General features: G+C 50.8%; 1 protein-coding gene across 2 annotated transcripts in view; it reads left to right on the top strand.

Moving 5' to 3' along the window:
• Positions 1 to 23,902, top strand: part of KCNH1 (potassium voltage-gated channel subfamily H member 1) — a 306,029-nt gene that overhangs the window by 193,946 nt on the left and 88,181 nt on the right. For both annotated transcript variants that reach the window (XM_084794972.1, XM_084794973.1), the window contains exons 8-9: positions 16,532 to 16,731; positions 21,232 to 21,484. In XM_084794972.1, coding sequence (XP_084651098.1) covers positions 16,532 to 16,731; positions 21,232 to 21,484 — 453 coding nt within the window. The remainder of the gene's footprint in view (positions 1 to 16,531; positions 16,732 to 21,231; positions 21,485 to 23,902) is intronic.

The raw sequence follows: 23,902 nt of genomic DNA, 5'->3' as shown, positions 1-23,902 counted from the left end.
AATAACATTTAGTCTTAAGAATAAAGGGCTAAACTCTGAGCTCAAAGACTTTTCAAGAGAACTAAGAGGTTTTGAGGTATCAGAGAGACCTCGGCTTGTGTGTGAACAGGTAGTCATTTATTCTTATTAAAGGACTGTTTACTAGAGGTAACAGAAGGTATTCTGTGTGGACAATTGAGGGGTTACACCAGTGCAGTCCCCCCTTTGTCTTTAGCAAGCTGCATGGTTCCTGCCTAGAAACTTACAATTTTAAGGATCAAAGAGGGGTGTTCTTTGTTGGTCACACAAAGTGGGCTGTAATTTTTTAAAGTGCCACAAACTTGTTAACTTTTGAACAACAAAATTTTATTTCTCACAGATGTGGAGATTGGAAAGTCTAAGGTCAAGGTGTCCACTGGTTTATTATCTGGCATAGGCCCATTTCCTGGTTCACAGGCAGCCATCCTTCCCCCATGCCCTTTGTGGAAGGGGTGCAAGGGAGATCTGGGGTCTCTTCTGACAGGGGCATTGCATTAGTCTTTCCCGTGTCTGTGATGAAATACCATGCCAGCCTAGAGAGTTTATGTGGAGTCTTGATAAGAGCCTATCATGCATGGCAGGAAGGCATGGCCGCGAACAGCCAACAGGAGCAGGAGGCTGGGAGATCACATCGCAGGAGCACACAGGAAGGCATGGCCGCGAACAGCCAACAGGAGCAGGAGGCTGGGAGATCACATCGCAGGAGCACACAGGAAGGCATGGCCGCCAACAGCCAACCGGAGCAGGAAGCTGGGAGAGCACATCGCAAGAGCACACAGGAAGGCATGGCCGCAAACAGCCAACAGGAGCAGGAAGCTGGGAGATCACATCGCAGGAGCACACAGGAAGGCATGGCCGCGAACAGCCAACAGGAGCAGGAAGCTGGGAGATCACATCACAGTAACACACAGGAAGGCATGGCCGCCAACAGCCAACAGGAGCAGGAAGCTGGGAGATCACATCGCAGGAGCACACAGGAAGCAGAGAGAAAACTAGACGTGGGATGAGGCTATAAATGCTCAAAACCCCCAACAAAGCAGTGCACCTCCTCTAACAAGCTCCTAAATGTTCCATAGCCCTCTAACGAGTGGCACCAGCTGAGGGCCTAGTCTTCAAATATGTGAGCCTATGGGAGAGATTTCTCCTTTAAACCAACACAGGCATTTACTCCACTTCTGGTGGCCTCGTGCCCTTTGCTTAACCACTTACCAAAGCCTGGGCCCCATGACATCCTTTGAGGAGTAGTGTTTAATACCACGGAACTTTAGGAGGTGCATGCCTTTAAGCCGCAGCGGGCCTGTGATGCGTTCTTTCTGTGTAAAGCTCAGATTGTGCCCTGCTGGGAAAGCCTGATTATAAACATGACATCGGCCTTCTCAGCTCTGTTACTGCCGATTACTCACTTTACAAGTAAGTAGAGCAGCCTTGTTGTAGAGCGTCCCAGGGCTTGTTCACAGTTAGCAATGTGGGCTAAGAAGAGAGAGACAAAGCTGAGGGGCTCAGGCCCCGGCAGCGGGCTCTCCGACGAGCAGCAATATGATAGCACCCGATGTGATTGAGCCTCACGCATCTGGCTCGGTGAGCTCACGCCTGTCCTCTGGGAAGGCAGCAGCCCTGAGTCAGCTGCCTAACAGAGGGCAGCTATTGTGGCCTGCTGGTATTTGGTTTACTGTGTAATCTAGTATTTCACTGCAAAGAGTATCAGAAACCTTCTCTCAAGTGGCTTTTGGGGCTGAATGAAAAAGAAAAAAATGGGTCATGCCCTGTAAAACATAAAGAATTAAATTTTATCTGACTTTGATTAATGTCACCTGTGATATCTGAAAGACCATGTTTGCCCAGAAATTTTATCCTGCAAAGGATATTGACTCTGATTTGGTTATGGTTTGGTATCTGTAGAAGCTTCCATGTTGGAGAAGTAAGGGTTGTTTCCCGGGAAAAGGAGTTGTAAGAAAGGTCTGCAAACCTCAACCTCCCAAAGCCACAAGCCACACACTGCTGTTTGAAACAATTAACGGAATAAAACCTTAAGAGAACATTCTCAGCTCATCAGAGGCTGCCGAGCTGCACGTAGCTGGCAGCTCTGTCGGTAGATGGTGTTTCCATCACTGCGGAGTGCTCTAGGGGGCTGCTGTGACCCTCATGTAAGAGACAGAGTCACCTAATTGGTACCACAGGAAGGACAGGATGAGACCGTCTTCCAGCAGTTGAGCTGGGAAGGGCAGGGTCAGGAACGGGGAGTCCTGGTGGCCTCTGTGAGAATATTACTTGACTGTGCTGCAGTGCAGGGCACTTGCTGCATCTGTCGACAGCTTTGCCCTCACAGCTACTGTGGTGCGGCAGCAGGACCCTGCTGGCCTTGCGAGACTCTTTCTCTGTCCATCTTAAATTTGACTTAAACGCCCTCTGGGCAGAAGAGCAGTTCATGAACTTATATAAAGCTGGCAGTGAAATCAAGTCTAGACATAATTTCTTCTGCGTAGCAGCCGGGTTGCTCAGGGAAGATTTCACGCCTCCTTTTCTAACTCCTGTCTCAGCTTGAGTAAATTCAAACACTTAAACAAACAAGACTCAGAAGTTGGCAACAGTGTTTTCCTTGGATAAACCACAAAACAAGGTATTGACCTGTGCTTTTGTAGGGTGTCTTTAGGGTGTAAAGGAGTGCTTTCTTAAATACTTAGGCTTACAGCAAGCTGACAGGCCATAATTAGCAGGCATTAAAAAGGCCTTCAGCATCTTCTAAGGAGCTCCTGTCTGAGAACGCCAAAGGCAAGGTTAGGCCCGGAGCATACTCCCTAGTCAGAGCTCTGTGTGGCATCCTGGCCTGAGATCCCAGCCCTGGTCACATGTGGGCAGCTTTACTATTTTATTTCATGTCTTTATATTTTTGAAACAACACCTTCAAACCTCCCAAGGGAGCCGGTGGAAGGAAACAGCATGAACTGAGTATGTTAGGACCGTTTCCCGAAGAGATAAAGAGAGGGTTAGGAGGGTCTCTGTGCATGGACTGTGGGCTACATGCCTCGTTCACGTTGGCCACATGGCTTTCCAGACCATTCCAGACGTGCCTTTGTATGTATTTTGTTGCTTTTGTTCCTTGACTGCTATGTCGCAGAGGATGACCTTGAACTCCTCATCCTTCTCCCCCTGCCCTCCAGTGCTAGAACTACAGACGCGCATGCCTTGCGGCTGACTTCTTCCTCTCTCTCGTGTTCAGCCGTGAATCGGGTGTGTTTCACCCAGTGAGTAGGTGAACTCTGGTCTCCAGCTGTGTTTGTCACGGGACTGTTGCATCCCAACCAAGGCTTGCTGGTCAGGTGGTGAGCTCTGAGCGTGGGAGGAAACACCCCCCTCCAGATGTTTGCCACAGCTGGGTCCCCCCTCAGGAAAGTGCCTTGCTTTCCTGGCTCCCCTGAGAAAGGAGCTCTTGATGATGCCTGCTCATGGCCAGGGAAAGTTTTTATGGGAGGTGGTATTTGAATCAGGTGGTGAATAAGCAGTCTGTGGATGGGGTGTACTCAAAGGTGAGAGCGGCTCATGCCAGCGGGCATACGCCAGGGCCTGGACTGTGTAAGAGAGAGTTCCGTGGAAAGAATCTGGGAGGTGATTAATTTCTTTCTTTCTCTTTTTAAATTTATTTTATTTATTTTTTGGCTTTTCAAGACAGGGTTTCTCTGTGTAGCCTTGGCTGTCCTAGATTTGCTTTGTAGACCAGGCAGGCCTTGAACTCACAGTGATCCACCTGCCTCTGCCTCTTGAGTGCTAGGATTAAAGGCATGCGCCACCATGCCTGGCTAAAAAAACAAAAACAAACAAAATCTTTCTCATTTTTTCTCTCTGTGTGTACATACATGTTTGTATTATGTGCATGATCATGACTGTGGGGGGCCCACAGACCCTACAGCACACAGGTGAAGGGCAGAGGGCAACCTTAGGTGTAGGATCTCGCTTTCCACCTTGTTTGAGGCAAGGCCTCCTGCTCCACATTACATAGGGCAGGATACCTGGCCGTGAGCTTCTGGGGAGTCTGTCTCTGCTTCTGTCTTTTCTGTAGGGCTGGCGTTGCAGGCACGCACTACCATAGCCAGCGCTTGTGTGGGCCTGCAGGCACGCACTACCATAGCCAGCGCTTGTGTGGGCCTGCAGGCACGCACTACCATAGCCAGCGCTTGTGTCGGGCTGCAGGCGCGCACTACCATACCTAGTGCCTGTGTTGGGCTGTAGGCACGCACTACCATAGAGTTTGGTAAAAGAAGCTGAAAATGTCAGAAGCAGGTGTTGGGTGTGGGGTGGATGTTAAATGCCCTTTGAAAAGCTGCATCTGAACAAAGACGGAAGAGATGTGACTATTTGTGGGGAGGGTCTTCCTGTGCAGCCAGTAGCTGCAAAGCAAGAGCACCTTCAGGAGACAGCCAGGATACTGAATGGGGGGAGGAGGTTGAAAGATAAGAAAGAGACAGATTGGAGACCTCTGGGTCATGGTAGGGATTCAGAGCATCTTGCTGATGCTATTTACACAGCCGCTCTGGCCGCTTTGTTGAGGATAGACTGGAAGAGGGTGATGTTAATGGACACGTGGAAGGGCAGCCGCTGGGCAGCTGGGCAGAGCACCGGTCAGTCCTAACAAGGCCTGATGTCACCTGGGAGGCAAGCCACTCCTGGGAGCGCTCACCTTGTGGAGGTACACAGGAGTTGAGTGTGGCCCTGTTTAACTGGATCACAGGTCTCTGTTGGCCTGTGAGAGGCAAGCCTGGCACTCTGCAGACTGATGCTCTTTTGTTAAGTGGGGAGTGAGGTTCCGTCCTTCAGAGAGAGGTAGTTCTGAGTCTGGGCACTACTGTCCTCAAGGAGACTCAAGGAAGCCAAGTCCCAAATGGCTTTGAGTGCCCTCTACAGCACACTTAGTGCCACAGACAGCATGTACTTCCACGAGAGTCTCCTTTCCTGCCCCACAGCCTGTGGAGCCTCTGACCTTCATCTTGGCCGTACTTTCACTCTGGTCTTCAGGAGTGGTCCCTGCGGGTGGATGTTCATCCAAGAGGGTTTGGTGACTTTTACCTGAGATGTCTGAGGCTCAGTTGTTGCTATCCTCATGTCTCTGATATAGTGGACCGCCTGCCCCGACCCCAACCCCCAGGAAGTATAGTCTGGTCCTTACAGCTGGCTCCAGTGAGGTACCTCATTAGTCCGTTTGAGCTGCTGAGATGAAATTCCGTGGTCTGGATAACTTCCCACAGTTCTAGAAGATGAGAAATCTTGCTGCTGTGCTCATACATGCCAGAAGGGCAAAAGACACGGACTTTCTCAGGCTCTTATTACGGGAACTGCTTCCAGTCACAAGGACAGAATCGCCGGGACCCGCTTATGCCTGAGAGGGTTCCCATCTTAATTCCTCTGCACAGGGGATTAAGTTAAAGCATGCGTTTTGGATGGACACCAACAGCAAGCTGTAGCAAGCATGCTCTTGCTGAGAGCTTACTGCTCAGTGGGTCCCACGGGAGCGAACCATGGCTCCATCCCTGGCCCACCCATCCCCCTGTATTGCTTGTCTGCCTGTGCTCAGATGGGAGGCAAGGCCTTACTTCCTTGGAGTTCATAGTTACTTGGGGGGAGGGAGAGTAGTGAGAGAGCCTCCTGGCAGTGGGAGCTTATGCTCAAGTGTGTCACAGCTCCTTGTTACTATGGCAACACAGAGGCGGCCATCTTTACCAATGCCCAGTTCATTGCTTTTGTTTCCCTGGGTTATGGCCTTTGCCTGCTTGCTCTTGTACCACATTGCAAGTCTTGGTGTGTATGTTGTGTGTTGTGTGTGCAAATGGAATCAACAGTGAACTCAGCGTAGCTACTGTCGGGTGACCGCTTCCCGCCTCCACAGTATTAGCAGTTCTTCCTGCTATAACCTGTAGAGACATGAGCAGTTCACCTCCATTCAGTAGCTGAGAAAACTGAAGACCAAAGATCTGTTTTAACTAAAACAACAAGCCAGGGTGAAGGCGTGGGAGGGCTCTTGGCCTGTGAGCCAGATTCTTCTGGCCCTGACCGCCTGCTTTTACCGTCTCCACTGAGCTCTGGACCGACACCGACTCAGTGCTCATCCCTGGATCCTCTTCGGGAGAGTTGGGATGACCCCTCCTCTGATTGTTCACAGGGGCCAGAGTACCGCCATGTTTATGTATGAGCTGTAATGTGCAAACGTGGGCTTTAAACCACCACATTTTCACTATATAAGAACAGTTTTTTCAGTGCAGAAATTATCTTATATTGGCTATTTCAACTTCTCAGACTAGCACCTTGAAAACCTTCCAATGTTTATTGTAAGCTAAGGTTAGAATCTCGGGAGGGGATGAAGCCTCGAAGGGTCTGTGACTGATCAGTTAAAGGGTGTAGTTGTAACGTTGTTAAAGGCAATTTATATTTGGTCCAGGCTTGAGGCCTGGGTGCTCTGAGGGTCAGTGTGTTTCCCGCTGGGCTGTGACTGTCCATGTGCCAACTCTGCAGGCCCAAGCACCCAGGCTCTGTGCCCACAGTCTGGTCGGAGGGGACAGGTAAAATTGCTCACTGAGCTCTGCACACAAAGCCACCAAGTACAATGCTGGTTTTCACAGGCTATCCAGCATATTGCTAAATATTGTGGCTTTAGTCTCTGTGTGCTTGGAGTTGCCATGGAAAGCTTCCACCAACAGTTTCATGAGTGGAAGGGAAACGCTTAGATGTTCTCAGCTGAGACCCTGAGCTGGAGGCTGCCCACTGCCTTCCCTCCTGTGGTCTCTTCCAAAGGAATAAAGTCCAGAGTCTCCTTCACAAGACCCGAGCCTGACCCCTGACCCTGCCTGGACTTGCTGTCCTCTGTAACTTTCAGCTTTATCCTCTAGCTTGTACAAGCCGAAAGGGGCCCCGTCTCTACTCTTGTCATTTTAGTCTTTGTAAGTGACATCCGTAGGGAACTGCAGATTAAAGTTATGGGCACGGGGTGGGTGGCAGGAGCCGGGAGGATGTAACTTCCCCATACCCATTGCTTCGAATAGGAAGGTGGCTCCATGCCTGGCCGTGGTATTTACATTTCCCCTCCACAACTCGAAGCTGAGTCCCAGCTCTCACCTGGATGGCCTTCGTCCATTCAGCCCCTAAGTGGGGTCAGACCGGTGCCCCTTACTGTTACCTCACTCTTCTTCCGGTTTGACCATTTGTCATGGTTCAGTGGATTCCTGTGGTCTCCCAGGTAGTGAGCTTGCTGAACTCCTGGAGGAACGGTAGGTCATAACCTCGCCTCGCCTCGCCTTTCCCCTCCATACCCCTCCCTTCTCCCTCTCCCTTCCCCTTGAGTGTCTCCCCTCCCTGTCTCCCCACTTTCTCTCTCCCCTGACCCCTTTGTTCATCCTGGTCTCTGTCTGTTCACCTGGCACACTCTGATATGAAAGGACTTCAAACATGTAGAATGTTCTAGACAGACGCCCTCTGTAGGGCAGCCCCATGCTGCCTGACCCTCTGTCAGGCAGGCGGTTCCCAGGACTCTTTCTGTAGAGAGAAGTGGAAAAAGCCACCCACAGGTCTAGACAGTTGGCTGAGTCTGGCCTCTGCTGTGGTCTTCTCTTTGTGAGGTGCAGCCCCTGTCGCTGTGTGTTCCTGCCTTGCCCAGGCGGACTGTTTGGGTTGGTCTGATCTATATCTGACATGCTGGTTCTCTCACCGGACATCTCTCTTCTCCTTTCTCTTCTGCTCTTGAACGGTCATCTTGGCTTCTGGTGCCATCTGAAGGAGGGTTTGTGGCTCACCTTTAAGGGTGTCGTGAGTGTATCAGGGCATATACAGTATATACATACATATATACACTGAGCTAGCAAGGATGACTTGAACATCTGTAAACTTCCTCCCTGACCTGGGCCAACATACCCGGGCTTCCTCCCTGGCAGGTATATTAGTCAGGGTTTCCTCCAATGCTGGTTGGTCATTGGTGCCCAAGACCTTGCTGCTCCCATGTAAGGGAGCGTGCAGGTGAGCCAAGGTGCGGCTCCGAGTGCTCCGGGGACTCATGACTTGAAAAGTTGCGATGGCTTGATTTGACCTGTGTGCTTTCTATCCGTTTTATGTCTCCATTCTAACAAACATGAGCTCGCCTCTCTCTGACGGCAAGGCTAATGATAGACCCCACCTCACAGGATACTAGAAAGCCTCGCTAACATGTATATGTGTCTGTGAAACCCCAGGAAAGTGCCTGGCCCCGGGCAGCATGGCTGTCTAGTGGATGGAGGTGTTTGATGCGGCGCATGAGTGTTTCACAAGCCTCTTGCTCGAGTGTGAGTTCCCCATCTGCTTCTTCCCACTCCGGGCTTTGGTGAATCACCTAACCACTTTCACTCAGTACCGATACAATAAAGACACAATCTTCCATGCTGATGCAGCAGACAAGTGCTCAGAACAAAGGCTTGCACGTGCGGCAGCTACTGTAGCCGAACTTATCATTTCTTCTTTCACTATGTGACCCCCTGTGTCCAAAGCTGGCAGTCTCCTGCCTCACAGAGTTCTAGAAGCAGAGTTCAGACCACTGGCTCATGCAGAGAGCAAGACTCTGTAAGGTGTGACAGGTTTACAGGTATCTGCTACCCTGAACTATGTGAGGGCACAGGCTGAGTGATCCTCCTATTGGGTGATTATTATTTGGTGACAGTGTGAAAACAGGCACTATGACCTACAGTGTCACTTAGCAACTAAATGACACTTTGAAAGATGAAAGGTGAAGGCCGGTCAATACAGAAAATCAGAGCATATCCAAGCCATCAGTTGACAAAGTGATGTAATTTCTCTCTGTCACCTCGACTGGGAGAGGCATTTCGTTAACCACTATCACCGAAGTGTTGACAGCCGGGTTAGGGTGGTGGGGAGAGAACAGTGTCTTCTGAGAAGTCTTTCACTTCATCTTTGTTTTTGAGGCAGGGAAGAGAAAGTCCAGGTTTTGTGAGAGTTTTCGGCATAGCTGCCGTTGGAGAGTGCACCTGGACTTCCTCTGTGTCTAGACAGCTTGAAAGGCATGTGCTCTTCTAAGTGGCTTTGTTAACTAGATTCTCCCGACGACTCATGTCGGAGCAGCCTCAGCTCTCATCAGAGTGAGGCAGGGTGTGGCCTTGCAAACCTTCCAGCAGCAAGCTACCTTCAGCGTGTGCCCTGTAACCACGGGTCCACCCGTGACCCCGGTGTCAGCAAGCACGAGATGGACCAAAAGCGGCAAATCACCGGGACACCCTTGCGATGGGGTCTGACCATCCAGGTTCCTTCCCAGGAAAAATTGCCCATGGAAGTTGTTCCTTTTGTCTGCAGAGCTATTAAAAAGCTGATTCGCGAAATGGTGCTGTGTATTGTTAATGGGTTATAATGCTGTGGGCACTGTCGTTTCTTTCGACAGATGAGAAGTGACTGGAAATGACCTTCTGTCTCCTGGTAAGAACTGTGCTTGTTAAGTGACATTCCCCAGTGCAGTGGAGTCTGAGGTAATGCAGGCTTTGTGCTATATTTAGCATGGCATTAAATGAGTTTTCAGGGTTTTCTTGCTATAAATAGGGGAATAGGTATATATTATAGTCTCCATCTTGAGAGCCACTTTCTGACCTGGGTAGTGGCTGGGCAGGTGGAGATGAGAAGGCGAGGCCAGAGCTGCCAGGAAACCCAGAGCTGAGTGTAGTCAAGTCCACCCCGGTGTCAGGCTCACGGGGTGGGGCCTGCTCTGGGGTTCTGCTCCATCACCCCAGTGTCAGGTTTGTGGGGTATGGCCTGCTCTGGGGTTCTATTCCATCACCCCAGTGTCAGGCTCATGGGGTGTGGCCTGCTCTGGGGTTCTATTCCATCACCCCAGTGTCAGGCTCATGGGGTGTGGCCTGCTCTGGGGTTCTATTCCATCACCCCAGTGTCAGGCTCATGGGGTGTGGCCTGCTCTGCAGTTCTGCTCCCATCACCCCAGTGTCAGGCTCATGGGGTATGGCCTTCTCTGGGGTTCTGCTCCCATCACCCCAGTGTGTGGCCTGCTCTGGGGTTCTGCTCCATCACCCCAGTGTCAGGCTCGTGGGGTGTGGCCTGCTCTGGGGTTCTATTCCATCACCCCAGTGTCAGGCTCGTGGGGTGTGGCCTGCTCTGGGGTTCTATTCCATCACCCCAGTGTCAGGCTCATGGGGTATGGCCTTCTCTGGGGTTCTGCTCCCATCACCCCAGTGTGTGGCCTGCTCTGGGGTTCTGCTCCATCACCCCAGTGTCAGGCTCGTGGGGTGTGGCCTGCTCTGGGGTTCTATTCCATCACCCCAGTGTCAGGCTCATGGGGTATGGCCTTCTCTGGGGTTCTGCTCCCATCACCCCAGTGTGTGGCCTGCTCTGGGGTTCTGCTCCATCACCCCAGTGTCAGGCTCGTGGGGTGTGGCCTGCTCTGGGGTTCTATTCCATCACCCCAGTGTCAGGCTCGTGGGGTGTGGCCTGCTCTGGGGTTCTATTCCATCACCCCAGTGTCAGGCTCGTGGGGTGTGGCCTGCTCTGGGGTTCTATTCCATCACCCCAGTGTCAGGCTCATGGGGTGTGGCCTGCTCTGGGGTTCTATTCCATCACCCCAGTGTCAGGCTCGTGGGGTGTGGCCTGCTCTGGGGTTCTATTCCATCACCCCAGTGTCAGGCTCATGGGGTGTGGCCTGCTCTGGGGTTCTGTTCCATCACCCCAGTGTCAGGCATGCGGGGTGTAGCCTGCTCTGCAGTTCTGCTCCATCACCCCAGTGTCAGGCTCATGGGGTGTGGCCTGCTCTGGGGTTCTGCTCTATCCTGGGCCGTGTGGCTCCCATCCAGTCCAGTGGCATGAGGTTGGCTTTTTCTACACCTTTGATATGGCCCAGTATCTTCCCTCTGACAGTTGATCTTTCCACTTGGCATGAGGCATGGCACTGAGTTCACTAGTGGACCAGCGAGCTCCTGTGCACAGGCAGAGCCTCTCAGACTTAGCATACTCAAAGCCACCTGCAGAGTCCAAGAAAACACCATCCAGAGCCTTGTTCCAGGACCCAGTAGCTCCGGGGTGGGAGCAACACTCCGCATTCATCCCATAGACCCAGGGTGGATACCCACAAACTAACCTCTTAGAGACAGCTTTTCAGTCACTTATCGACAGCATGTATTAAGTGACTACCTTACGCAGAGGAGGAAGCTTCTAAAATGACTCAAATGTAATTTCTGCCAACCAGAGAGTATATGTGAAGAAAGGTACAGGCCAGCATACCGCTGAAGTCAGATAGATTGTAGCCAAGACCCAGGGGGCGGGGTCTGGGATGACTGAGGTTCAGCTACGAGCACTGTGCCGATTCAGGGATTTGTGGAGTGGGTCCCCCGCGTTGCTCTGGCATTTGCTGACTCATTCATGTTATCCTCATAAACAAGAGAACTGTACTAGTTCATTTTCTTATCACTGTGACGAAACCCTTGATAAGAAGCGACTTCAGGGAGGATGGCTTGTCCTGGCTTACAGTTTGAGGAGCTACAGTCCCTTGTGGTGGGGACATAGTGACAGCAGGAGCTTGCAGCATCTGTGCTGCACTTGCAGCAAGAAGGAAGACCCTGACCAGCAAGTGGGTCTGGGCTCTAAAACCTCACAGTGCCCGATGACCCAGTTTCTCCAGCAAGGCTCAGCCCTTCATGGCTCCCCAACCTACCCAAACACAAGCGTTCAAGCACACGAGTTACAGGAAAGGCCTGGCTTCTCCTCAGAGCCCATGGTGCTCCCTGTACTGAGTATGACACACCCAAACACTCAGTGTTTGCTTGTTAAATTAAAATATTGGGTGATTTTGTTTCTAAGGCATCATTGCCAGGTCCTTAGACTGTGACAGTCCTGCTGCTAACTACGCTTCAGTGTTGAGCAGGCCCTAGGTCCTGCAATAGGCACTTACAGATGTTAGCCTAGTTATTAAAATTAAAACTCAGCCTGATGTGTGATATACACTAGTTGTCATAAGTTGGGAAACTGAAGCAGGAGGACCATATATTCTAGGATAGCCTAAATAGTAGATTCCAGGTTACCTTGAGCTATAGTGAGACCCTCACTCAAAACGCAAGAGCAAAACAAACAAAAATTCTCTCAGATAGTTAGGAACTCCATAATATATGAAGGCATTTTGAGAGGGCCGTGGCTGCTTTAGGTCAGCCGTGGCCGTGGGACTCTGAGCAGAGCTGTTTAGACCCTAAGGCAGAGTCTTTGCTCCCTGGGTGACCTCTGCATGGGATGGAGCAGTTGGCAGGCCGTGAACACTTCTCTCTTCTGCCCAGACATTGAGATTAACAGACAGAAACTATTTGTACCCCTCTCCATAACTGCCCCCACAGAACGGACAGAGGCAACGACAGTGGCAGAGACAGAAAACAGCACTAGAAAGACTAGATGTGGTGATTTGACTGGTAATTACCCCTCATAGGCTCAGACATTTGAGTACTCGCTCCCCAGTTGGTGGCCCTGTCAGAGGATGGGTGTCACTGGAGGTGGGCTCTGAGGGTTTAAAGCTGCCTCTGCTTTACGCTTGTGGTTCAAGACGTAAGCCTTCAGCTGCTTCAGCCACCACACCTGCCTGCTGTCATGCCTCCCCACTGTCATGGTGGTGGGTCAGCCGCCATGCCTGCCCACATCCCCATTTCTGCCCATGCTCTTCAGCGGGTCTGTATTCAGAAGTGTTTTCCTCCAGAGGAGGAAGGTGGAGGTTTCATTATAGGAGAACAATGATGTAACAGGAATCTTCTGGGAGGAAGGAAATGAGGAAAAAATATGCAACGATCAGGCATAATCTTACCTTATGGTGCTAGGGATCCCTGGGGTAGTAGGGTAGCCAAGGCAGGGGGTGGGGAAGGAGGAGGAGTGGGGATAAAGGGTGTGCATCCTAAAAAATGTGCCTTAGCAGGCAAACAGATCTTTCCTCTGAGCTGTTGAGAATTACTCCAGAAGAGGCCGCAGGTGACAAGGCCAAGCAGCCTGGGGGCCATAAAATAGCACCTGTGTCCCCACACTTTGACAGCACGTTCTGCAGGAGAACAGGGGCTGGGATAATACACAGAGCGCCAGGAGCAGGTCAGGTACCTAAGCCAGAACTGTGTGTTCTGCGACACGGACCCCAGCCAGGTGATCCGCAGCAGGCTCGCAGCTGACAGCTCCCACCCAGTCACGTAACACTCTGACTACATTTTCTGGGCCCTGCCCTCATGTGAGTGGCACCTAAGGGGTTCCACCTGCTCCTGATATGAAAGACTGACAGGCGTGCACACAGACAAACAAGGACAATAGGCAAGCAGAGAGGAGGAGACTTCAAGACACGCGCCCCTTGCTTCCTTTTAAAATAGTGAAGAGGCATTGCACCTTCACAAGAATGACCTTCTCCCCCTAAGAACATGAACACGGGGCCGCTGTTCCCACTGACATCAGCCCTGGATCATCTAGGCAGAGGGACAGAATTCACCAGCTAAAGGAAGGGACTGTGGGCTCATACCATAGCATTGCTGCACCTTGTGAGCATCTGGCGACGGAAACACCAACCACAGCGGGTCAAACACCATGATTCTATTCATGGTACATCCTTAAAATGTCAAAATCACAGTAAAGAAAAAGGGGGTGTGGCTGCCAGGGAAGGGGCATGACTGTACAGGGTTTGCATGCGGGGGGCACTCACTGATGAAATGGTTCTGTACTCTGAGCACAGCACTGGCTACATGAATGTACCATGTGGTGCAGAACAGTGGATGTATACACTCCCTGGCCACTGCCCATGTTCTAGCTATAGAAAGAATAACAAGGTAGGAAACTAAGCCTAGAATCCATCCTGTCTTCACAATACTTTATGGACATATAGTTATTTACAAATAATGCATTTCCCCGCTTCTAGGGGAAGGAGTAATAATATATATGACAATATATAAATGAAGTAACTGTACTAATATAAGAAACCAGAAAAAAAGAGTACAAAGGAAAAATAGATGAATTAATTACATCAAAGCTAAAACTTTCTTGCTGCAAATAATACTGTAAAGAAAGTAAAATGAGAGGACGTAAAATGTTTATCAAATAAGTGTGAGGCTCTCTGGCACCTACCTAACGTGGTGGTGTCTACAGTCGTAGTGCTGTGGGCGCCGGGATGGGGCGGTCTCTGGGGCTTGCTGTCTGGTCAGTCTAGTCAAGCCAGCGAGCTCTAGGATCAGTGAGAGACCCTGTCTCAAGAAGTGCGGCCAAGGCTGCTCTGTAGGTAGAGGCCCTGCTGCCGAGAGTAAAGACCCGGGCTCAGATCCCGGGCATGGTGGAACGAGAGAGCTGACCCCAAAAGTTATCTTTTGAACTTTACATGTACATGAAATAAAAAGCTTTTTACATGTGTAATGATGGTTTCAGCTGTTGACCTCTGTGCCCACAAATGTGTACTCACTCATATAAGGTAGGAAAGTATTTGCAGAACACCTGTCTGATAAGGAGCTTGCATCAGTGTCTGAAAAGGATACTGTGAGCCATCCTACAAGGTCCTCTGCAAGAGCTGTGTCCCTCTAGAACCCTGGGGAGTCACTTTAGAAAACAGCTGGGCATTTGTCAGCATGTTAAACACAGTCACATATGATAGCAGTGTTAGTCACAGGCACATACAAGAAAGAATGAGATGCATGTTCACTCAGATGCCCACAGATGTTCATAAACAGCCAGAAGCAAGACAGGAAAGATAACAGCAGAAGTTCCCGCTGACTGATGCGCAGGCAGATGAGCCGTGGACCACCCACCTGGTGGAGTGCGATTTAGCAACAGAAAGGAAGGAAGTGCCGGTACTCGTGTGATGTGGGGAAGCTGTCCCAGAAGATGTGGTGTACGATTATATAAAGTGCCTAGAGTGTGTCAGTGTGTGAGTGTGTCAGTGTGTGAGTGTGCAGACACGGGAAGTGGTTGCGTGTGGTGCGGGAGACTGGGAGCAAATTGAGAAGGACCAATAAAGGATATGAGACTCCTGAGAATGTTCTAGACCGGATGGCTGCACAACTCTGAAAATATGTTTTGAAAATAGTTTTTCTTAAAGCTGATAGACACCTTCAGCAAAGTGGCTGGAGAAAAAAATCAACTAAAAAAGATCAGTATATAAGAGGGCTACTTACTTATAAGCAGACATTAGCCATGTAATATAGGATACCCACACTACATTCTGCAGACCTAAAGAAGCTAAGTAACAAGGACCCTGGGGAGGATGCTTAGTGCTCATTCAGAAGGGCAAGTAGAACAGACACTGGAAGAAATTGAAGAGAGGGAACAGGGCAGGAGCCTCCCATAGATGTCCTCTGAAAGACTCCACCCAGCAGGGCATCGATGCAGATGCTGAGACTCACAGCCAAACTTTGGGCATAACTCAGGGGGCCTTATGGAAAAGTTGGGGGATAGAAGGACCTTGAGGGGACTGGAGCTCTACAAAGAGACCAACAGAGCCAACAAATCTGGGCCCAGGGGACCTTCCAGAGACTGATGCACCAACCAAGGACCATGCATGGAGAGGACCTAGACCCCCTGCTTAGACGCACTTGATAGGCAGCTCAGTCTCCATGTGGGTTCCCTGATATGGGAAGCAGGGGCTGTCTCTGACATGGACTCTGTCGCCCACTCTGTTGATCACTTCCCCTTGGAGGGGCAGCCTTGCCAGGCCACAGAGGAAGAGGACGCAGGCAGTGCTGGTGAGACTTGATAGGCTGGGGTCAGATGGTAGGGGAGGAGGGTTCCCCCTTTCTGAGGACTAGGTGAAGGGGGGAAAGGCGGGAATGAGAGGGAGGGTAGGACCAGGAAGAGATGAGGGAGGGGGCTACAATCGGGATGTAAAGCGAATAAACTAAAAATAAACAAACAATATATTTTTAAAAACTGAAGGGGAGAAAGGCAAAAAAAAAAAGTGAGTTTTGCACTTTTGATGAGTACGCCATATGTGTCTTAGGGTTCCTATTGATGAGATAAAACACCACGACTGAAATTGACTTGGGGACAAGAGTTTACCATTGTTATTCTCTTTGTCCCTCTGCAGACTCTCTTTCATACTTACTTGTTGTGGCACTGGGTCTGCTCCTCCTACTGTGTAGTTCCTCGAGGACCAGGGCTAAGTCTCACTATCCAGGGCCCTAGGTAGCGCGGTGCTTGGCACACAACAGAGTTCGGCACATTGTGTTCATGGTTTGAATTTGAACTGGTTTGGGAATATGGAACACACACTTGGCTGGTGGCCTCAGGCATGGCTTAAATTTTTTTGTGTGTGACAAGTATAAAATGGCTTCTCTCCTGTTACATGTGTCTGAGGTGCCAGCCACACTGGGTGTCATCTACCCAGGCCCTGCATTGGTCATAGTTTCCTACTGTCACAGGCATCTCTGGCTTGAGGTGTGAGGCTCCCCTGAGGTCTGGGCACTACCAGGAAGTGCAGCTCCAGCTATGCACCTTCCCTGAGGGGGTTTCACACGCTGGCAGTTGGCCCACGAAGCACTCACATGTTGTTTCTTCTGTATGTCACCAGCTCTTCTCTACGCTACCATCTTTGGGAACGTGACAACCATTTTCCAGCAGATGTACGCCAACACCAACAGGTACCACGAGATGCTCAACAGTGTCCGGGATTTCCTGAAGCTCTACCAGGTGCCCAAAGGGCTGAGTGAGCGCGTCATGGACTACATCGTGTCCACCTGGTCCATGTCCCGAGGCATCGACACGGAGAAGGTAAGGATGCGAGACTTGGTCATACCACCTGTCCCCCAGCCTTCCTTAGTGGGCGGGGCTCAGAACCCTGCTGGGGCATCTGGGTCCCAGGGGTCCTGGTTTCTGATTCCTCTTCCCTCATTGCCAGACCCATCTCTCTGCTCAGGCAGTGCTGGCTCCTTTCACTGTGGAAGGCGATAGTGGGCCTATGGCAAAAATACCAGTGGACAGTTGAAGTCCAGAGTGATCTGGCCTTGGGATCAGCCAGCCACATTCCTGTCTTTCTCTAGCTCAGCAGTTCTCAGCCTGTGGCTTGTGACCCTTTGGGGGGGCTGAATGACCCTTTCACAGGGGTCACTTAAGACCATCAAAAAGCACAGATATCTGTATTATAATTCATAACAGCAGCAAAATTACAGTTATGATGTAGCAACAGAAATAATTTCATGGCTGGAGGTCAGCACACCATGAGGACTGCACTAAGGACTGCCGCATTAGGAAGGCTGAGAACACCACTCCATTTGACAGACACCCGAGCACTGGCAGTCATAAGGAATGCTCAACTCTGCCAACACTCCACTTTCAAGGCCCCTTGCTTTGAGTCTGTCTGTCTGTCTGTCTGTCTGTGAATCATGATAAAACCTCCACAGCACCAACTATAACATTCCTTGAACATGCACTAAGAACAAGTACCTTTCCAGGTGTGGTGGTGCAGACCAGTAATCTCAGACTTGGGAGGTGGAGGCAGGGCAACCATGAGTCTCAGGCCAGCCTGGGCTACATGGCAAAAACGTGTTGGAGAAAACCAGAAAGAACCAATGTTAGTTTGCATGACTGCTGCCCACTGTGCCTTGCATGGACTTCACTTCTGCTTTTGGAAGGTGTGGTAGAAAGCTGTATTGAACTGTGAGGAGGACCAAAGCCCTGCCTCACTCTTTTTACATCTCCTGGCCCAGGGCAGCACCAGGGTCTGGGACCCACTTTTCATGTAGTTCCAAAGCTTGACCTTTACCTACTATTCTCCCTCATTCCATTTTTTAAAACTACATTTTACTGCATATATGTGTCTGTATGCTCATGTTTGTGTGTGTCTACTGTGTCATGGCGTGTCTTGCTGGAGTCTGTTCTTTCCTACCATGTGGATCCCAGGGATTGGAGTCAGGTCCTCATGTTTAGCATGCCTTTAACACCACTGAGCCGTCTTGCAGGCTCTGCCTATTCTAGACATAAAACCCGCACCAGAAGGAAGAAGGCAGAGGCTCACACTCCTGGATAGGCAGGGCACGGTTGGCTCTGCTTGGCTCCTGGCTTTGCCTGCTCCCTGCCCCAGCTTCGACTGTTGTCCCTGCTCTGCCATGGCAACAATCCCTGATGGTTCTGTGGGTGCCTGGCAGCTGATGGAGCAGAAAGAACATTGATCTCTGCCCTGAAGCACCTTTTTCCCGGGCACTAGAATGACTCCGTAGATCCCCATGTCTGGGAAAAGCCCTTCCCTGTCCCCATCCCTGTGGGGTGGGCAAGGGAGCCTGCCTGGGGCACTGCACAGTCAGCACTGCCCTCCTGCTCGACTCACCTGCTGACCTCCTGGAAGGGCTTTGGGATCTATCCCAGTTCCCAGTCCAGAGAGCCAACTGTGGCATCTAGTGGTGGAGCCCAGTCTTGGGAAGGAGGCCTTCTCCCTCCACCCTCCAGTGTCCAGCCCGTGATCCTAAGGACATCAGTGTCTCTCTTGCCCCAGTTCCCACGTTGGTAGCATACTGCAGTAAGATGACCTTTAAGACCACACATGGCCTTTATGACCTTTGGGCTCGCTATGACCGCCTGGCCCATGAAAGCTCTATAACGACATCAAATAAGGACTCACAAGTACCCAGGTGCCAGACATTTTGGCACAAACAGCATGGGAAATCTCACAAAATCCCACACACAGGAAGGAAGACTTGGCACCAGGGGCTGAGCATCGTTCAAGTTCACACACGCGCACGGTGTGCTCTGAGAGCAGGCCGGAATCCAGAGTCTCCGTCTTGACCCTGGAATGCACAGCCCAGCGAGGCTTCTCCACAGGAGAAGTGACACACAGAGTAGTTAGGTCACTCAGGGAAGAACTAACCGGGCTTCCAATCATGTGACCTCGTCCCACTGCGCCACCTCCATGTAGACACTGAAGGCAGGACAAAGCCATCCAGGGCAACAGCAGAGTGAGGAGGGTGGTGGAGAAGCCCAGATGCAGAGGCAGGTGGCTGGCATAAGACAGGACAGGGCCTGGAAAGTTCCCGGCACCACAAGAAGTAGCCACCGAAGGTCACGTTTTACTCCATGCCCCCTACTTGGTTCACAGAATAGAACAGGAAAAATTGTTTAAGAAACACTCCTGATTTCTCTAGTGCAGGCCACTGGAAGGTGCCCTGTTGTGTCCCCTAATACATTCTGTAGAAGGCCGTGCAGTGGTTTCTTGCAAACACCCAGTCTCTGGGAAATTTTCAGTTGTTTCAAAAACTGAGATCCATGTGGCCCGTGTAGCCTGCAGCTCCCAGGTTGTTTTTTAGATGGTGCAAGGCAGGGCTGGGGACATAGCCCAGATGGTAGAATGGTTGTCTGGCATGTGCAAAGCCTCCTCAGTACCATGGGTGGGGGTGGGGATGCTGCAAGTCAACTGGCAGCCCGTTGGCTTTGCAGAGCTGCCTGGCATAGGGTTGGCGAGGCTTTAAGTGGTCTCTGATGCCAAGCTACCTACTTGAAAGCCAAACCCTGCTGTTCCCTGGCTGGGAAACTTTGGGCTTTCCTGTGTCTTGGCTTTCTCATCTGAACTGATACAAGTAAAAGAACATTCTAGAGTTTCTGTGGGGACCATGTTAGGAAACACACACCAAGCTTTCATATGTGAAGGCGTGGCCCTTGTTCTCTGTCCTCCTTAATGTCCTCGGCAACTGCTACTGCATTTTATTTATTTTGCTTCCATTTGCCTTCTACTGGACAGTAAATTCCATGAGGGAAGATATTTTTTGTCTGGTTGGTTTTTTTTAAACTACCACAGCATTAGCGTCAGAGTGGTGCCTGGTGCACCATGGATTCTTGACAAATAAATACTAACTGAATTGGTAACTCGCTGAGCCATGCCTGGCAGACAGCAAGTACAACCAGGAATATGTGACTTTATAGATCTCATTTTTTGTAAAGTATATTTATTTTTTGGAAATTAATACATACATGAGTATAATGTTTCTTTTTTAGCTTATCTACCCCAACAATCTCTTCCTAACTATCCCCAGGACCCACTCACCTGTCTTTATCAACCGTATGTCTGCGTTGTCAGTGTCATTGTCATTGTCATCATCGTCATCGTCGTCACCTTCTCTCTGAGTCTAACTAGGAATGACTTTGTATAAATGGTGGTGAGGTCATTCACCAGGGCGTGGGCTACCTACCAATGGCCACATCCTCAAAGAAGAGTGAGCCCCCTCCCCCAGCAGCTCCCGGGCTGAGGGTGGGGTCTCGGGAGTACTTCTCCCATCTATGCTGCAGTGTTTACTGGCTTGATCTTGGCCAGGCCTCGTGGAAATGCACCTCCTTAAACACCATCCTGTATCAGCAAGTCGTGCCAGCTGTATAATCAGAATACAGTCTCCGGTCTAATGTGACCCCATTATGCTATAGAATGCTAGGCTGTTTCTCCCAACTGTAATTTTGTGCCTGTTAACCAGTTTACTGTGTGTTTCCAAATGGTCAGAAGAGAGTGTTTAGAATGTTCTCAGCAAAAAGAAATGACAAATATTTAAAGGAATAGATAGACTGATTATTTGTATTATATATACATATAATATTATATGATTATATGAAATATGCATATATTATATGCAAGTCAAAATATTACCCTGTACCCCTTAGACAAATACATATATACATATATAAATATACATGTATGTATATATACATATATACACATATACATATGCATATACATACATATATATGCTTGTTTGTGGTTATAATCTGAGCACGGCCACTTCTTGCTGGCAGCACTGAACCAGCCCAGTCCAAGCACCCCTACCTTTCCCTTTGCCTCTTCTGTTGCTGTCCAGGGTCAGAGCTCTTTAATCTCGACTCTTTTATCTGGGTTCTCGGCTGGCATCAGTCCTCTGATCTGTGTCCCTGGTCACATACTCAGTGTTTCCTCTGCAGGAATGCCTCCTAGCCCCTCCTACCCCCGGTCCTGAGTGGACTGTTGCTCAGGCCACAGAGCCCTGGTGCTGCTATCCCGCTGGGATGTTCTATGTCCACACGGTTCGCTCTGACACACTCTAAAGCTGCCATCTCCTTAGAGGCCTTTCTTATGCCTGATACACTCCTAGCCCTGTCTTTCAGACCTACATCCTGAGCTTTCAGCAGAATGTTCTAGAATCCAGACACTACCCGCCTTCCCCAGGGCACCGAAGCAGAACGTGGGTGCTGCCCCGGGCCTGGGGTGCCAAGGGAAGGTGCCAGTGGAATGGACCTCACACTGTCTCTTCCTTGTCTGGCCAGGTCCTGCAGATCTGCCCCAAGGACATGCGAGCTGACATATGTGTGCACCTGAACCGCAAAGTGTTCAAGGAGCACCCCGCCTTCCGGCTGGCCAGCGATGGCTGCCTGCGGGCCTTGGCCATGGAGTTCCAGACAGTGCACTGTGCCCCGGGGGACCTCATCTATCATGCTGGGGAGAGTGTGGACAGCCTGTGCTTCGTGGTCTCAGGCTCCCTGGAGGTGATCCAGGATGATGAGGTGGTGGCCATCCTAGGTACGTGTTGCCCATTTTCGATGCAGTTCTGGTATCGTGGTTGGGATTGTCTTGGTCACTGACAGCCTTGTTCAACCAGAGATTGCCCCCTTGGGATGGGCTCATTTCTAACATCCATTCACCCTTCCAGTAAATGTTGGAGTGGCCACTATAGATCAACTGATGTTTAAGGCACTTGGGGTTTTCTCTTCAAGAGGCTGCAGGCTACTTGAAGAGATGAACAAACAAATGATCATTTAGAATAGACCAGAAGGGTTGTCTGATTCAGGATTCAAGTGGGAAGGCTTCCCAGATAAAAATGATACCCAAGAAGAAGCCAAAAAAAATTGAAAACGAGTTAGCACAGAGCACATAAAAACAGGATTCCAAAAAGAGACAAGGCAGCCTGTGTGACAGAGACAGGGGTGATTCACAAAGGTCAAGTACAAGTCAGTCTGTGTGGCGGGAGCACATAGAAGGGTCATGAGGGGAGATAAGGCTGGAGAGAGGCAATGGACCACAGGCTCCAAGAACCACATTGAAGGCTGTGTGTGGATTTTACTTGGTGGTGGCGGGCCCAGTGGTGAATTGAAAGCAGGGAAGGGGCGCCATTGGGTCTGTGCTGTTGAAAAATGACAGCAGGTAGAGGTTGGACTGCAGAGGGCAGGGGAACAGGCTAGAGAGGTGTGGGTGAGTGGGGACAAGCACGTCACTTCAGGGTATGGAGAAAGTAGAATCAAAAGAATCCAGTAAGTTTGCTGCCGGAAGAGGGAGGAGTCAGTGGGGATGGTAGGATTTCTCCTGTGGATAACAGGGAGCTGGTTCACACACATGGCAGGGAGCTAGTTCACACACATGGCAGGGAGCTAGTTCACACACATGGCAGGGAGCTAGTTCACACACATGGCAGGGAGCTGGTTCACACACATGGCAGGGAGCTGGTTCACACACATGGCAGGGAGCTAGTTCACACACATGGCAGGGAGCTGGTTCACACACATGGCAGGGAGCTGGTTCACACACACGGCAGGGAGCTAGTTCACACACATGGCAGGGAGCTGGTTCACACACATGGCAGGGAGCTGGTTCACACACACGGCAGGGAGCTGGTTCACACACATGGCAGGGAGCTGGTTCACACACACGGCAGGGAGCTGGTTCACACACATGGCAGTGAGCTAGTTCACACACGTGGCAGTGAGCAACGTGGGACGGAGAGCAGGGACATGTGGACATGATGGTATTTGGGAGGTTGACCCCCAGTGGCCTTGGGGAAACTTTCCAAGGCAGCTATAGGATAGCCCTTCAGTGGACACATCTCTCTGAGGGGACAAGCCATCACCAGCATAGTCACCACATACGGACATCTGTCTGGTTGTACAGCTGGGTCCTCATTTAACCCTTACAGTAGTCCTGCGAAATGAGGTAAGGAGATGTCTGCATAGCAGTCGAGGCTCCCATCCCAGCAACCTCTGACTTCAGACCGTCCTCTCCTGCCTGCCTTCAGGGGTCCCACCCAGTACCCTGTCTTCCTCCTCTCCATTCCTGCCCAGGAGCCCTGGTGGTGGCTCGTGGGGTGCATGGGCCCTGGGCGTCGGGGCAACCTGTGGATGTCTGCTCTAGGTTCAGTGCGTGACCGACTTCTCTGAAGCCTGAGAAGGGTGAGATGACATTACACTGAGGTGAGAGTGAAGAGGCAGATGTAGAGACAGATGATATTTTTAAAGCCTAATTTTGCTCCTGTCTGATTTGGGAGTACCCTTCTTGTTCCTGGGGCACCTTGTCCACTTGCCCTCTTGGCTGCATTGTGCTCAGGGTCACCCAAGGGTGATTTATATTCTGTCAGCAGGAGCTGAGTCAGGGCTGAAGTGTGTCTTGCCTGCTGGGTACCACGGTGCCCATGGAGGCCAACAGCCTAGTCCTTGCTGTCCCTCACTTCCTCTCTCAGAGGAGCAAGCTTGTGGGCCAGACACAGGAACGGCGAAGCCATTGTTGTAGGGTTTCTGAAGGAAGCGTTCTTACCTCTGCATTTAAATTCACCAGTGAGGACAGCTAAGAGGGACTGCTGAGCTGAGCAGTCCTTTGGCTCTGGACTTAAGGTAACCCTTTGTGGCCAGGCTTCTTGCACCAATTTCCCCACAGATTTCTCATGATTTACCCTCCCAGGAAGTCCACCCAGGCCCAGCACTGTCCACCTGTGTGGCCCTGATCAGGGATTTTTAATGCCCTCCACCGACAGTTGCTCTGTAGACTCAGGCATGGAGGGGCGGTAGCCTTGAAGAGAAATGAGAAGGGCACATGGCTACCCCTCACCTCCTGCACACTGGGCACAGGGCTACCCCTCACCTCCTGCACACTGGACACATGGCTACCCCTCACCTCCTGCACACTGGGCACATGGCTACCCCTCACCTCCTCCTCCCTTTCACACTGGGCTTC

Source organism: Acomys minous, assembly GCF_964271855.1.
Source record: "Acomys minous genome assembly, chromosome: 1".
Taxonomy (NCBI): domain Eukaryota; kingdom Metazoa; phylum Chordata; class Mammalia; order Rodentia; family Muridae; genus Acomys; species Acomys minous.
This window is presented reverse-complemented; position numbering and strand designations above follow the sequence as displayed.